The 15,974-nt window shown below is 36.8% G+C and overlaps 1 protein-coding gene across 1 annotated transcript in view; it reads right to left on the reverse strand.

The window, feature by feature from the left end:
• Positions 1–10,950, reverse strand: part of LOC124770346 (glutathione synthetase-like) — a gene marked incomplete at its 5' end in the record, with an annotated part of 28,169 nt that extends 17,219 nt beyond the window's left edge. Inside the window, 4 exon segments of the mRNA XM_047249191.1 lie at positions 3,937–4,198; positions 9,108–9,272; positions 9,367–9,440; positions 10,908–10,950. Of these exon segments, the coding sequence (XP_047105147.1) occupies positions 3,937–4,198; positions 9,108–9,272; positions 9,367–9,440; positions 10,908–10,950 (544 nt within the window).
• Between the last annotated feature and the right edge of the window lie 5,024 nt (positions 10,951–15,974).

Here is a 15,974-nt window from a genome sequence, read left to right on the forward strand (position 1 = left end):
GACTCAAAGACGGCTCGGAAAGAGCTATGGGCTGTAAGTCAGCGTAAGAACTGAAACTCGGTGGATGATCACAACAAGACGATTGATGGATCCAACCTCCCGAGGAAACTGTCGACAATTCTGAACCTTGTCAGGATGAGTGTTTGTAGATGTAAGCAACTGATGAATGAAAGTTGTCTATCGGACAGTCCTGATTGTGAGTATGGGGAAATCCAATAAATGGACCATTTACTTGTGTATGAAGTGCACGGTCATGAAGGTAGTCTGAAGGACATAGACAGACACTCAGACTTGGCCACAGAGTGGCTCAAGAACTTTAGTGATATTGTTTGATATTATAAGAACATATGTAAAGAATATCGTAACTCAGTATAGAGCTATTAGAATACATACATTATGTGATGAAAGTCTTTGTAAATGATGGATGAGAAAATAATAAAAAAATGGAATATCCAGATGGGATGTAACAATGTTATGAAAAGGAAAGTAGCTACTCATCATATAGAGGAGATGCTGAGTCGCAGACAGGCACAACAAAAAGACCGTCACAATATATGCTTTCGGCCAACAAGGCCTTAGTCAAAAACAGATCTCTCTCTCTCTCTCTCTCTCTCTCTCTCTCTCTCTCTCTCTCTCTCTCTCTATCTCACACACACACACACACACACACACACACACACACACACACACACACAGAAATGCAACTCGCACACATGACTGCAGCCTCAGGCAGCTGAAGCCACGCTGCCAGTGTCTGTCATCTATTTTCGACGAAGGCCTTGGTGACTGAAAGCTTATATTGTAACATTTTTTTTTTTTTTTTGGCACCTATCTGTGACTCAGAATGAGTAAATAAATAACAGTATTTCCTAAGAGTGATTTAAGAGGACAGAAAACCTAAATAAAGAACATACTACAACAATTATTCCATCAAACACATGGATCAGGGAATTGTCAAGGGTTGAAAAAATGACTGATTTTTATGAAAAGAAATGAAGATGGACAGAAACATAGCCATGTAAATGCTTCACGAATGAATGCAGTAAGTTTTGCGCTGGATGCCAAGATAAAAGAAAAAAAGAGATCACAATCTAAAACAAGTAAGTGCATTCGATTTTATATATTTTTATACTGACAGAGATCAAGTAGTTTTTGTATGTTGAAAACAATGACACATCATGAAGGTAATTCAAGCTCTATGAAATAAACAAATTCTAAATTGTTTTGAAGAAAATAAGATCTTCAAAGAGAGTTTGGTCTCATATCAGATATGTGTACAATTAAAGCTGCTGTGTCATTTCTGATCAAGTGCATGAAAGAACTGGAAAGCAGATAGTAGATTTTTTTTTTTATTTGTCAACAGCTTTTGCCACTGTGCCCCATGAGATATTAAACTAAGAGCAACTCTATGGTTTTACATTGAGCCTGGGTACTTGCCAGAGTATGTGGGTGTTTCTCAAGATGCAATAAAAGCTCCAGTCTTACTTGTTGTTTTTATTAGTGACTTGTGTAACATAATGCGACAATCCACATGCAATTATTTATTTGCTGTTGATCAAATTGTCCTTACAACATTAGGGACACCAGAAATGCTGAAATATGAAATAGATCAGACCACTGATAATGTTAAAGCCTGGTATAATGTCAACTCCCTATGTATCAATGAAGATAAAGCACAGAACCTAAATATTAGATGGAACCCCAAAACACAATTGGAGCAGGGAATAAATGCTGTTAATTTCTTTGTGACGACAATTTGCTCCAAACTGTCTACAAATGATTGCATAAAACTTGGTATGTAAAATCAGTAAAGGTATATTTTGCCCTGAGGAAACTACAAATTTGTGTTAGTTTTCCAGTGCTGAAAGTTGCCATTATGCCCTAATACAGAGTTATATAGCATGTGGTACCATTCTGTGGAGCCACAAAAAGAAAGCAAATGAAATATTCCAGTTATAAGAGAAGGAAGTGCTGATAAAATGCAGCATGGCACTCTCAGAATTGACTGTAGACCTAGCTTCAGAAAACTAAATATGATGACTGTGTCATCATTATACACCTTGCAACGTGTAAGCACGACAAGGAGAACTACTGTAGATATGAGTAAACTTAAATTAGCAGTATTTACAGTTAAACATCAGATCATCATTTCCTCCACACAAAATAAACTGAACAATGACAGCATGACACCTTACTGAATCAGTAGGTAATAGAATATTTGTTGTAAAGTTCAGTGCTTAATAGTTACTTTGTTCTTTATTTATTTATTTATCAGAAAGCACATTGGTGCAAGGCTACTAGCTGTGGCATTCAAAGCTAAGAAGGAAATTGTATTGGTTTTATGTAAAAGAATTTAACACTTAATATGTAATGGATATTATTGTTACTTTATTTAGACCGTGAAAATGGTCAAGGTTTGATTATTTAAAGATGTTAAAATGTAAAATAATGTAGGATAAGCTGTAGCCAATCAGATGGACGGCTTCAGGAAAGTCTGGAGACACCAAAGAGACGGTTAGGATGCAGACGCGAAAGCGGACGGTCGGTCTTTAGGCAGCTAGGAAGTGAAATGACTTAGAAAATTTCGCGTTGTGTGATATCATGGGACTTAAGTCTCTGAGCGCTGAGCAGCAGGGCGCCTGGGGTGAACTCTTAACTTTTTGCAAAGATAACGAGGTGGAATATTAGACTTTTATTTCGCGATGAGATTGTGAATGATCGAACTGTGTCAAATGGATATGCGCTCGAGTGTAACAGTAACTCCAAATACGACCACTTTCGTTATTAGTTTGCTTTCTGAATAAACATTATTCTAATCAAATTGAAACTGTGTCGCCTACATCATTTATGGGTCGTTAATTTAGTTGGGAGGACTGCAATAGACAAACTACATAACTTTTTCAGAACTAAGAGTCCAACGTTTCTGAAAAGAAAGAGATTTACAATCGGTTACCTTTACATGTTTTGACTTGCGGCATTGAGATCTGAACTTTCGATGCAAAAACAAAATATGTGTGAGACCCCTTGAAAAACAAGACAGGGATTATGCAGGTATAATGAAGAAGATATACATGTATTTATGGAACACAACCTACGACCAGCTTAGAGACAGGAGTGACAACACTTTCTGCAGGACCTGACCATCATTTTGCAGGACAATGCTCAAGCACTTACAGTGCAAGCTGTTACTGATTTGTTTGACTGATGGAGCTGCTAAGTGCTAAATGCAGTAGCAAGAGTAAACATGACTTGTTATCATTCCACTGTAACTTAAAGTGTTTTGTAAACAAATCAAACCCTTCAGTGTTACACCAGAGACAATTAGGAAGCTACCAGATTAACAATTCAAAACAAAAATTGAAGAGTTTCAATTAGAACTAAATCCTTATGAAGTTCTTGAATTTTTAACTGATGCTATGAAAAGGATGTGATTTTAATATGTTTATTATTGTACATTAGTAGTCATTAGTAGGATGGCCATGGTCCAGTAATGGAAATCAAATGGCTGATGATAAAAGTTGATCTTTTGTGCATTTGGTTTTTATTTTTTATTTTACAAATCAAATGATTACTACTGTTGAGATAAACAGTACTTAACTGTAAAAATCCTTGTTGTGTTTTAAAAGAGACTTTAACAACAGCTAAGTTTGAATGATTATTCTTTGTTAAAATAGGAATGGAAGAAGTGACTGAAGCCTCTTTTAACTGCTCTGCATGTTAACTGTGAGTATGTTTAATAAATAATTAAACAACGCATAGTATTTTAAATGTCCTCATTTTTACTAAAAAGACAAACATCAAAACAAAACGAAACTCCTACTGTTCTAGTAATAGTATAAATTTAAAATGCACAGTTTGAAAACAAAAAATAGAGGAAGATATATATATAAAAAAAAAAAAAAACAGATTTCTCATTGCCACATGGCAGGCACTCACAAAATCAAGGGAATAGAGACCTGTGAAGATCTCTCTGATGGCCTCCACTTTTGCTGAGTCAGTGATAAAACGTTCCAAGCATCCAGGATGTGCTAGTGCCTGCTGAACTTTCTTAGTTCCTGCAAGATGATAATGAATACTTGGACATTTGATGGCTTTTGAGCGCTCTATCAGCAAACGAGTCTTCCAGCCTTCAGCTCCTCCATACTGAGCTGGTTCATATGCAGTACGGTAATACACAACAGCCACCTCATGACCATCGCTAAGGGCATAAATAATACTGTATGAGAAAAAACTGCAACAACAATGATTAACCATAAGAACAATTATAATCAAAGCTTCAAATAAAGTACAACAGGTACCTACAAGTGCATAAAATGGTGATCTGGTCAAAGGAGACACCAATGAAAGGTTGTGCATTAAACTTCTGAAATGTATCTCTTTCCTGTGCAATAAACAACATGTATTAATTTCAATAGTTTAGAAGCAGTATGAAATGCAGGAACAACCAATTTCTTCTTCTGTTGCTATAACAGTAATCTCTGAAAATTTCAACTTCTGTTTGTACTACCACAGTTTATCACATAAGGTCAAGAGAAACTATACACTTCTACAATAATGCAATAGAATGATACTCCAAATATCCCGGAATTTAATCTATGTACAAAAATAGCATATTGTATACGTGAGTTCAACAAAAGGCAGGAATGCATGGCACTTTTCAGTACATATTTTTGCCCTTTTACCCAAATTTAACGTTTCGTATACTCCATATATTCTATGTTCAGAGCAAAAATTCACATACTGAATAATATACGAAGACGACTGCTACAGCAACAGTGATAATTAACAACATGCTTTTGCACGTTTGCGAATCTGCTGTGACTGCATTTGTCTCTATATATTTGATGATAATTAGATCCAGATTGCTCTAGTTGGTAAAGTGCTTTATCAGTGTCAGCCAGAGCAAATAAGCCAATTTGTTTATTCAGGTCAACGAGTCACTGACTGGATTTGTGGCCAAGAAATTTGTAAGTACATTCTCTGGAGGCATAAACAGAACACAATCAAGCTCATCATGGAGAATTAGAAAGGCAGCACTCTGCCAAATCTCTATGTCCTCATCTGCTGGGGTAGTCCATAGGTAACCTTGTTGTGAAGTATTTATGCAACATAAAACTTAACATTTTCAGTATATTTGTTTAACCTGATTATATGGGCCAGGAAACTAAAGCAAATAAGTTTTATAATGTTCAGCATTACACAACTGCGACAAAGTATGATTCCTTTTGACAAAGAACAAATTTAAAAATGGCAAATACAAGCCCATACATCATTGATTTGATCTCTGATTTAACAAGCCATCAGACAAATTAGGAATATGATGGGAATTAACTGTCTTACACAAAATATTTGATGTAAAAATGCTCATATACAATGCAAATAATTTCAATTGGGAAGTCTAACATTCTTTGGCGTATTACAGGGCACTGCTTATGTTGTGAATAAAGTTTTTGCAAATAACTTTAATGTGATAACTGTCTAAAATAGGTACAATATGCATCAACTGTTCCTTGAGAGTATTTTCATTCTGTCATTGCAACTACAAAAAACGTTTGTTTTTTCATCAGATGCGTTTAGCTTTATTGAGGTAAACTGGACTGTAATTAAGTTATTTAAATTTTGAGTGGCTTTACTTTCAGAAAACAGTTCATTAACAATATGTTGGTTTTCATTTATGGTGATTTACATTTGATTTAAAACTTCCTGGCAGATTAAAACTGTGTGCCGGGCCGAGACTCTAACTCGGGACCGTTACCTTTCGTGGGCAAGTGCTCTAACCAACTGAGCTACCCAAGCACGACTCACGCCCCATCCTCACAGCCTTACTTCTGCCAGTACCTCGTCTCCTACCTTCCAAACTTTACAGAAGCAGAGTGAAAATCTCATTCTGGAAACATCCCCCAGGCTGTGGCTAAGCCATGTCTCCGCAATATCCTTTCTTTCAGGAGTGCTAGTTCTGCAAGGTTCGCAGGAGAGCTTCTGTAAAGTTTGGAAAGTAGGAGACGAGGTACTGACAGAAGTAAGGCTGTGAGGACGGGGCGTGAGTCATGCTTGGGTAGCTCAGTTGGCTAGAGTACTTGCTCGCGAAAGGCAAAGGTCCCGAGTTCGAGTCTCGGCCCAGCACACAGTTTTAATCTGCCAGGAAGTTCCATAACAGCACACACTCCGCTGCAGAGTGAAAATCTCATTCTGGATACATTTGATTTATCACCTACATTTGGAAATGCTGTCTGCTGGCACATGAGTATGTTTTTAATGTTGTGGTCTTTAGTTGCTCTGCAGAATCACTCTTTTGTTTATGTTTTACACAGCACACCCCTCGCGCACCACTGTTTTCTGTTTGTTTTTATACTTTAAGTATGTATTGTGGTTTGTGTTTTGTAGTGCTGCCAACATAACACTGCCACTACTTTGTCTTTATTTTTAGTTTATTGTATGTGTGTAATTCTATGTAATTATGTTGTTGTGTATTTGAATACTGTGTAAGAGTAGTGACGGGAGTGAGGGAGGGGTGGGTAGGAGAGGGTAAAGGATAGAAAAGGCTCTTTTCTCTTTCATGTAATGTCATCAATTATTTTAAATAGAGTCTGGTTTCCAATACTTACTTGGTCATTGAGCAACTATTTATTTTTCAAATGTTGAAGGGTTTGTACCCTATTTCCTTATATCCTTTCACAATTTCTACAACTGGGCTGATAGATACCAGATCATTAATATTAGTCTGGTTTTAATTTTAGCTTTGGGATGTGCTTTCGTATAGAGCTGCTTGTTTCGTAAGCAATGTTTATGCCTTGCTTTTTGAATATGTTACTTATTTTATGTGTGAATTTGTTGTGGCAGGTTATTGTATGACTTTTTTTGTAGTGGTGCAACTTGTATGCTTAGTGTGGTTTGATTAGTATTTTTCATTACTTTTCTGTTTAGTTTGTCTAGCATTGTTTCTTTGTGTCCATTTTTAATGCTGTTTGTTTTATAACGATGTGATGATCATAAGAATCACTACAGACACACCTCCTCTCTTTCCAAGTCATTAACACAAAATAAACATATGCTCAATTTCCAAATAAATACTGGAAACAAGACATATAAAATAACCGATGAAATCATATGAAAGAGAAAAGAGCCTTTTCCATCCTTCATCCTCTCCCACCCAATTTCAATTCACTTCTAGCTCCTCACCTTCTCGTCCAACTCACATTCCATTACACTATTATAAACTTTTGTTCGCTCATCAAGGTTTCTCCCTCCCCCATAAAAAAAAAAAAAAAAAAAAAAAACAAAAAAAAAAAAACCTCCATCACTATTCTTATAGAGTATATAAATACACAAAAAAAATTAAATAAATTACACACATACAAAAAAAGAGTATAGGTCAAAAACAAAGTAGTGGCAGTGTTATGTTGGCAGGACTATAAAACACAAACCACAATACATACTTGGAAGTATAAAAACAAACAGAAAACAGTGGTGTGTGGGGGTGGTGTGCAATGTAAAACATAAAAACTGCATGGATCTGTAGAGCAACTAAAGGCCACAACTATCAGTGTCTTAAGAAGAAAAACATCAATGATGTGCTAGCAGATGGCGTTTTCCAATGTAGACAAGAAATCAAGCGGAAATAACAGAGTAAAAACCAACATATGGTTAACAAACTTTTATGATCTTAGAGCAAATTAAAATGTAAATAACTTAACTACAGACCACTGACAATGCTAAACCTTAATAAAGCTAAATGCATCTGATGGGGGGGAAAAACTATTTTTGATAGTTGCAAGGACAGAATGAAAATTCCCTTAGGAATATTAAAGCAACTAAGGACAATATGGCCACACAAATGAAGAAATCAACTGTTTCATTTAATACACCTTTTTAGCATAATTATTTATGTCATTTGAAAAATCTAACCAAGTGAACTATTGAAACCAGTCATAGATCTTTTCTGGTTCAGAGTCGACATTACAAGAGAATGGCGATTTTTAACTGAAACACATGGCACATAACTAAGATGTGATTGTAAGGGAGACAGCAGAGGCATTGAGTCGTCGACAGATGCACACAAAAGAGAAAGAAAACTTGTCTTTTCTGTGTGTACATCAAAGACTCAATTGCTTCTGCTATTCAGTGAGTGGCCTCCTTTACTCTTAAATTACTTACATTCTACCTGAACTTTCCTTACTATAAAGGTTAGATAGTGATTTTTCTGCAAATTATCTGAAGTGTAATTTGACACTGTGGGATCCTAGCTAGACAAGACAGAACACTTCAGAACATCCAAAGACCACTTGAAAACTTGAAACAGTTTTTTTCTAGTAATGTACAAGTACTCATTCTTATATTTTTCTTTATACAAATCCATCTTTCGTCAGAGGCATGTTGACCATCATATCTGGAAGGTCTGCTCGAAAGCTCTATTGCTTTCGGTACTGGTTTTGACTGAGGCTTTGTTTGATTGTTGAAAGCAATGATGATATATTACCACTGACTTGCTATGCCTATCATAGTTCTTTGCATTAATATTTTGTTGTGCACTATGTGGTCAGTGCTTGACACACATTTCCTCATGTCAGTAAGGTTTATGATTTATCCACCACTATTTAAAAAGGCTGATAGCAGTGCTTGCACATTGGCTGATTGGGTTGCCAAATCCCTAAGACAATTGCTGAATGACAGATGTGGGAGAAATGAGGAGACCGGAAGACGGTTTGTGAACAACATGCATAAACAGAAATGTTTAATGAGCAGGAGGAAGGAGGAGGAAAAGGAAGAGTGAATATTTTAAGATCAGAATATGTATAAGGAAGAAGGTCTGGTCATGTTGCAGATGGAAAAATTATACTTAAATTTTCATGATCTGGTTGCCATGTCGCTTCCACCAATTTTCAGCTGATTTCAACAGCATTTCACAGAATATGATGAAACTTACAGGGTACGTACACAGCACAATTTATTTGTTAATTGTATAGTGGCACCCAAATTAAAACAGTGTCTGGTGTCCTCTCTCTAAAACGTACAGTGGTGTGAAGTACATAATATGACTAGAGATGGAACGGACTTCAATACCCAAATAAAAGCATATTAATAAAATTATATGTAAGAAAGCTACTCACACAAAAAGAGCCTTGTTGTCAGTCAGTTTTGCTTGTTCTTTAAGGTCACTGAATCTTCGACGTAGAACACCGACATCAGGATGATTTTCTCGAATGTAAAATTCATGAAAGCGCTGGTCACAAATATTATATGTGACGTCTTCAACCACTATCATTATAACAGCTCTGAAACATTATGTATCACATATATAGATTTAAACTATAGAATGCCAATTATATACATAGCAACTGATGTAAGAAAATAATTATTTATACTTACTTTGGATTATCATAAATTTTCCATGCTTTTATCATTCCCCCACACAGCCCAGCAAGAGCTGAATTAGGTGGAAGCTAGAACAATAAAAGTTATTTCAGAAAAATTTACAAACATTGTGAGGAATACGGGGTCAATATGTCAGCTGGACAGTACCTTACGTCTTTTCTATTTTCTGAGTAGTTACCAAGTAGTACCTCAACAGCAAATTTATGAATGTACCAGCAAATGTGGTACATAAATATATAATGAACTGATAAATAAACGTGATAAGCATGACCTACTGTGCCACAGTGCAAAAAACCTATATACATCTCTTTTATATATATTAACCTTACTTAATATCAGAGTTATGATGGACGCAAATGTAAAAGATTTAGATACAGTTTCCTAGCTTCACAAGCTCTTGACTGCAATTAGATGATTTCAACAATGCATAGCAAAATGGGGAAAATCTAAGGAAATGAGGCCCATCCACTGTGGGTTAATTAAAGATGGAACATAAGCATGGATTGGCAAAGGACCAGGAGATAATCAGCCCTATCCTTGCAAAGGAACGATCTAAACACTCACCTTAATTAGAGTGATCAAAGAAGAACCTTGATCTGGATGGTGACAACTACTCCTCCCACATTAAGGCACACAACACTGTGTTATGATGAAGGTGTATACCTTTCCCTCATGATTGTGACAATTTACTGCCTCATTCATATTCCTTGTCCTATGCAGCATTAATGTTATGTGGTTAGCAGCTTCGTTTCTGTAACTATCAATCAAAAGACAGCTATATAAACCTTAATTCTGAAGTTCTCACCTTTGCCATCAGGTAAATGGTGAAGTTGCAATTATGACAACTTAAATTTTGCAAAGGCAGTGGCTGTACTTTGGTAACCCTAGAGAGATGGGAAAAAAGCGGTCTTTGGGCAGGTCTGAAGAATAGAAGCTGACAAACAGAAATATGTCTGTTATTTACAGGTCCTATCATCTGAAGATGACAGTGTGTGTTCGTGTCTGTGTATTTTGTACACTTGAAAAAGGGCTTATTCTGATATCTAATATAATACAGGCAGTTCCAGTGTTGGTCCATTGGGAATGGGCACCTGTGTGTGTTACTCGGCTCACCTGTGGGCAGGTGGAAAGAGTAGGCAAGTGGCCCAGTTTCATGTGTCCCGTGCATGTGCGGCCTGCCTGGCCAATCCTGGCAGCTTGAGATTGGCCTGCAGAATATGTTCAGGTATGCTACAACCTGGCTGTAAGACTGCTACGTATCAGCCAGTTGTGCACCCCTGCTCAAATGTACTCCTGCCCCACAAGTTGGAACAGCTTGACTGATAACACCTAGCAGGCTTTTTCAGTGTGCTTGCCTACCACTGAACACCTCATCTCTATGGTAAATAGCAATCTTTCCATTTCATATTGTTGTTATTAATAGTAAACTGTTATGACCTTGTTATACAACTGCAGTTGCTTATTACCATTAGATTTAATGAATGAAACATAAAATAAAAATATACAGATCATAAAAAAAAAAATACAACACTTACATTTTCTAGCTTCTCTTCATGGCCCAATTCACGCAAAACATATCTGAAAATTCAATGCAAAATTCAATAACCAAGACAGTGGCTCTAATATATTATGTAGTGTCTCTCAATAAAGAAAGGATGGAGTCCTTACATTTATGAGATTTTATTTTGCAGACCAGTATTTACATTCTGTAGGCAAAACTTTCGAAACTATACTAGATTTTTGGAACTATCTGTGAGTTCCTTCTTCATAGGAAGAGGAGATAAGGACTGGTTAGTGAGGATTTTTTTTTTTTTTTTTTTTTTTTTTTTTTTTTTTTTTTAAAGGGCAGGTCACTCAAACCCCAGGATGAGAGGGAGCCTTCTGTTTTCACAACTGTTGGGTCCCTCTAATACTGGAGTCTGAGTGACCTGTCCAGGCTTCTTAATCTTTCCCAAGAATGGAACAGCTCCAAGAGCTACAATAATTTCATGTACTATTTTGTCACCAGTACTAACAATTCTTCCTGGTGAAGATAAATACTGGGCAGCAATTCTGTCTCAAAATTTTACAGTGTAAAATTTCAACATTCAAGAAATGCAATAAAATGATTTACTATTTTCATTTTTACAAATTCATTACAGCATCAAATCTGTTGTTGGATTAATTTATTCAGTCAGCTCTAGACAAAAGTGGATAATCTGCAATATTAAATCTCACATTCTACTCATTTCTACACAGAATGAAGGTGTGCATTTTGCTCTGCTGAATATGTATCACAAAAATATACAAAATCAGTACAATCAACTTAAGCCTTTCCACAGTTTCTGGAAGAGCAATACCAAAATATCGACTTCAAAAAGCACTTAGAATAACTTTACAAACAGCATGCACCTACATATTGTACTAGATACTGAAAAGAGGTTATATCAAATTCTACAAGCATTATGTTCCCTAGCCACCAGGGTGACAACTATCCTAGTTACTATGTGTAGTAAAGCTATACCAGATACAAATCTCTGAACAACAAACTGCCAAGAGGCACAAAAGTGAAGGAACATGTACTTACAATTTAAGTCATCAGCCAACTAGAAAAATGTTTAATGGGAGGAGGGACTGTATAAAAAAAACTTAATTGTTCTGTAGTGTGTGTCTATGGCTCCAATTTCAGAAATAAGTAGATGTTCTACTCCAGTAAACAATTCTGTAGCACATCTGGGCTTCTGGGATTTTAAACTACTTACGTTCTTTTGAGAGCTTACTTTTGTTTTTCCCCTTCTGGATTACAATGTGTAGCATTCTTCATTTAAAACCTGCAGCATCCAATTTCACATTAACACTATTCTACAAACCTGTTTTCATTTAACAATGAGCACTATTGTTTCAAATTTGACAATCCCTATATCTCCAATTTTATTTTTCCCCATCTCTCTTATTTATACAACACCTCAACGCAGCATAGCCTTTCATTCGCAAAACGTTTGCACATTCTAGCAATGTATTGTGACATCCTTATCCAAATCCTAATAATACAGAGCTCATTCAACTGTGCTGCTGGAGCTAGCTTGTGAATGTCAAATATCATTTGGTCGATTCCCACAATTGCAAACAGAAAAACTTTGCCAACTAACTTGAATAAATATTTAGGAGTATACTTTCTACACCAATAATGAACAATATTTTGATTCTGCAAACAAGTTGCTATGAAGACATTACCCTTATTGCTAACTTGCTCAACAATATTTGTTTGCTTCAAACATTGCAAATATTTCATGACACATACACTTGGCAGTGCAGCAAATGTCCAGAGCTGAAATGTGATCTTCTTGGCAAATAAAGCAGGAGAAAAGCCATGTAATAAGATACCTGTAGTGTTCATTACATTACAGAACAGTTGTAACTCAGAAGCTGACCGAAATAGTTACACACATTTGTGACAATCTCACACACACACACACACACACACACACACACACACACACACAAGAAATCCTTTGGGCACTAATTTTCAGTTTACAGACCCACAAAAGGCAATTACTCTGGTGAGATGAAGTCAGTGACTGAACAGTGGCAAGCAATACACATCAATTATTGTGACACCAACAAGGATTAAGTAACTTGAAAGTTTTTCTACATGTGTGCTGCTGTATCTGCTTTGAATCTTCCACTTTCCCAAGTGAAAATTTTTGTTGTTACATTCCATCCTGGATTTTCCATTGTTTAATTTGGTACTGTTTTAATATGGTGTTTTGATTAAAAAAAATGGTTGTGTGGCATTATTGATTACAAGACCCCATCTAGGGATGTTCAGATGCGTCATACACACCTCTATCATTCAAACTTTGTGTGAAAGATCTTCATCTCCAAAGACAGTCTACAGTCCGTGAAACTGAGTTCATGATGTTTCGCAGCTTTTGTCACCTCCTCCCAGGAAGCTAGGTTGATATTCTGATGGTCATCATGGATTCTTAGCAAAGAATCATGTCACTTTTTTTCACATTGGCTATTTTATTTCCACCAATGTGTTTTCAACAGGGTTGCAGGTGGTCAGCTGAGAAGAACAATCTACCTATTTGACAAAACTTCTCCGCTATTTTATGCACAGAAACTGGCCTTTCTGATAACATTACTCTCTCAGGACGTAATTGTCATACTGACAGGGAACATAATATCGCTTGTAATACAGAATGTAATGGGCACAATAAGCCAACCATCTACCATGCGAAGCATTCCCAGTCCATGGAGAAAGCTCCAGCCCCACACACTATCACAAACACCACTGCAAATCTCCCCCCACCCCCCCTCCCCGCTCAACACACTATTGCAAACACCACTGCCATGCACACATAAGAGCTTGTTCATGCACACACATGCACATCAAGATGACTTGAGAGTATATTGAGGACCGAAAAGAACAGGTTGTGGCATGTACACTATGACTGAGTTTAATCTTTCACCAGTTATGACTGACATTTTCCTCAGCAAATACTAGCTGCTAAGCTCGAGTTCATTGACTGCATTACATTTTCTTTGCCTGGCCTCTCACAGCTGTTGCTGGGACAGATATATCATGACAAGGAAACAGTATCCATTTCAAGTTAACTGCATTAGGAGAAAAAGTCATGATGTGTTCACTGGTAAACTATATTGGGTGTATGTTGAAACATGCCAAAGTCCAGTTCCTGTACACTTATTAGATTCTACAGTTTTCTGATACCATTTTATCCACTATATACATTTCACCATAGCATGCCCTGGCATCCAACTGATAAATTTCCTTCCTTCACAACAACAGCCACTAATAGCCTGTTAACAATGAGGTGTAGCTCATGAATAAAGTGGCTGGACTCAGAACAAAACAGTTCGTGAATAAGACTTTGAATGCCATACTTTCAATGGCTACTAAAGAACATATGATAACCTTAGTCATATGTGATTTACTTCATAAGACTGCCAGAATATGGCCAGCACATGCAAGATTTATTTTCCCATGCCATATTACTCCACAAGAATGCCATTGAGAACAATTTCACAGTTCGGGTGAGGTGCCCCAGTAAGGAATCTTTGCACATTTGTGTGTCTGCATTTGTCCACAGACCTCTTTCGCAATTTCTGAAGGTAGTAGTCTGACAATGAGTCTTTTGCACTACAGTGTTGTAATCAGTATCTTCAATCATTTATTTTTCCTATATTTTTCAAATGCTTGGAGAACTAAATCTGAGCTGTCCCATATCACTGACCTCAAAGAAGAAAATGTCACCACAGTTTCCAAGTTATCAGTTTTACCATTCCTGCCACTACTGGCTGGCTAATTAACAGAAAGAACAATACATACTGTTAGCGCACCACTTGCTTTCATTATTAACAAATGCTTAGAATTTGGAATTTTTCTAAATCGACTCAAAGGGTGCGAACCATCTACCCCAGAATTACAGACCAATGTCTGTTTCTAAAAAATATTTGGGACACTAATTTATACACAACTTTCTGAAAAACTTGACCACATCCGCAATTTAAAGCAAGATTTCTGTCAATTAAAAAATACTATTTCTGTTTCCAGAATGAAATTTTCACTCCACAGTGGAGTGTAAGCTGATAATATCTCTACTAACCTTGAAATTGTAAATGAGACTAACAGCATTTGTTACACTATCTACATCTCTCGAAAATGACCAGTGTCATTTTTAAGGGGGGGGGGAGGGTGACTAATATTTTGTCCAGAGATCTAAATGATTAATGGAAAATCTCATATAAAGATGTGAAACAAATACTAACAAAGAGATAGAGGGGTTGGTCAGTACTTACCTCATCTCAGTACAGCCGATAGATACACAAAACAACAGAAAATTTACGTATCCTAGCTTTCGGAACTTTGTTCCTTCGTCAGGGAGGAGAGAGGGGAAAAAAGGGGAAGTGGATTCAGTTACTCACAACACAGTATTCTTGATGACCATGTTTTACCCTTTCTTCTACATCTTTATGATGGGTACACTGTGGGCACTCCCATTCCAAGATGATAACAGCAATGTTCACAGAGCTGCATGCACACATCCTGGTACGCACTTGGGCGCCATCTTCCACCTTGACTAGCCCACCAAATCACTCAACCTTACTTCCACAGAAAATGTATAGGACTACTTGGAACAGAAAGTGAAACATAGTAATCAAAATATCTGCAACTTGGTAAGTGTACAGAATCTAATCATTAGCTGGATGTGCTGTACTTTAAGGAATGTGTGGACCCTCTTCCTTACTGGATAGAGGTCATTATCAAGACTTCACCCAGTGTTACATTTATTAGCCTGTCTCCTGGGGTGGGGGGGGCGACAATTTTTTAGTCTGGTGTGATGTTTTCATAACATTTTTCATGTGTTGGCTGAAGGTATATGCTCGATCAAAGTACATTCATAATTTATTTCACTTTGACACACTAGTAAAGACAGTTCCATTCAAAAACATGCAAACAACGGAGGTCTTACGTGGCTGGATGCCCCTGAAAACATCATTTACCAAATCTCTATGGGACCTCAAGTGATGTGCATGTTCTCTTCACTTTGCAGCAACAACCTCCTATCCGAAGCAGCTGCCTCTGCTCATCAGTCTGG

The sequence above is a fragment of the Schistocerca piceifrons genome, unplaced genomic scaffold (assembly GCF_021461385.2).
Source record: "Schistocerca piceifrons isolate TAMUIC-IGC-003096 unplaced genomic scaffold, iqSchPice1.1 HiC_scaffold_791, whole genome shotgun sequence".
Taxonomy (NCBI): Eukaryota; Metazoa; Arthropoda; class Insecta; order Orthoptera; family Acrididae; genus Schistocerca; species Schistocerca piceifrons.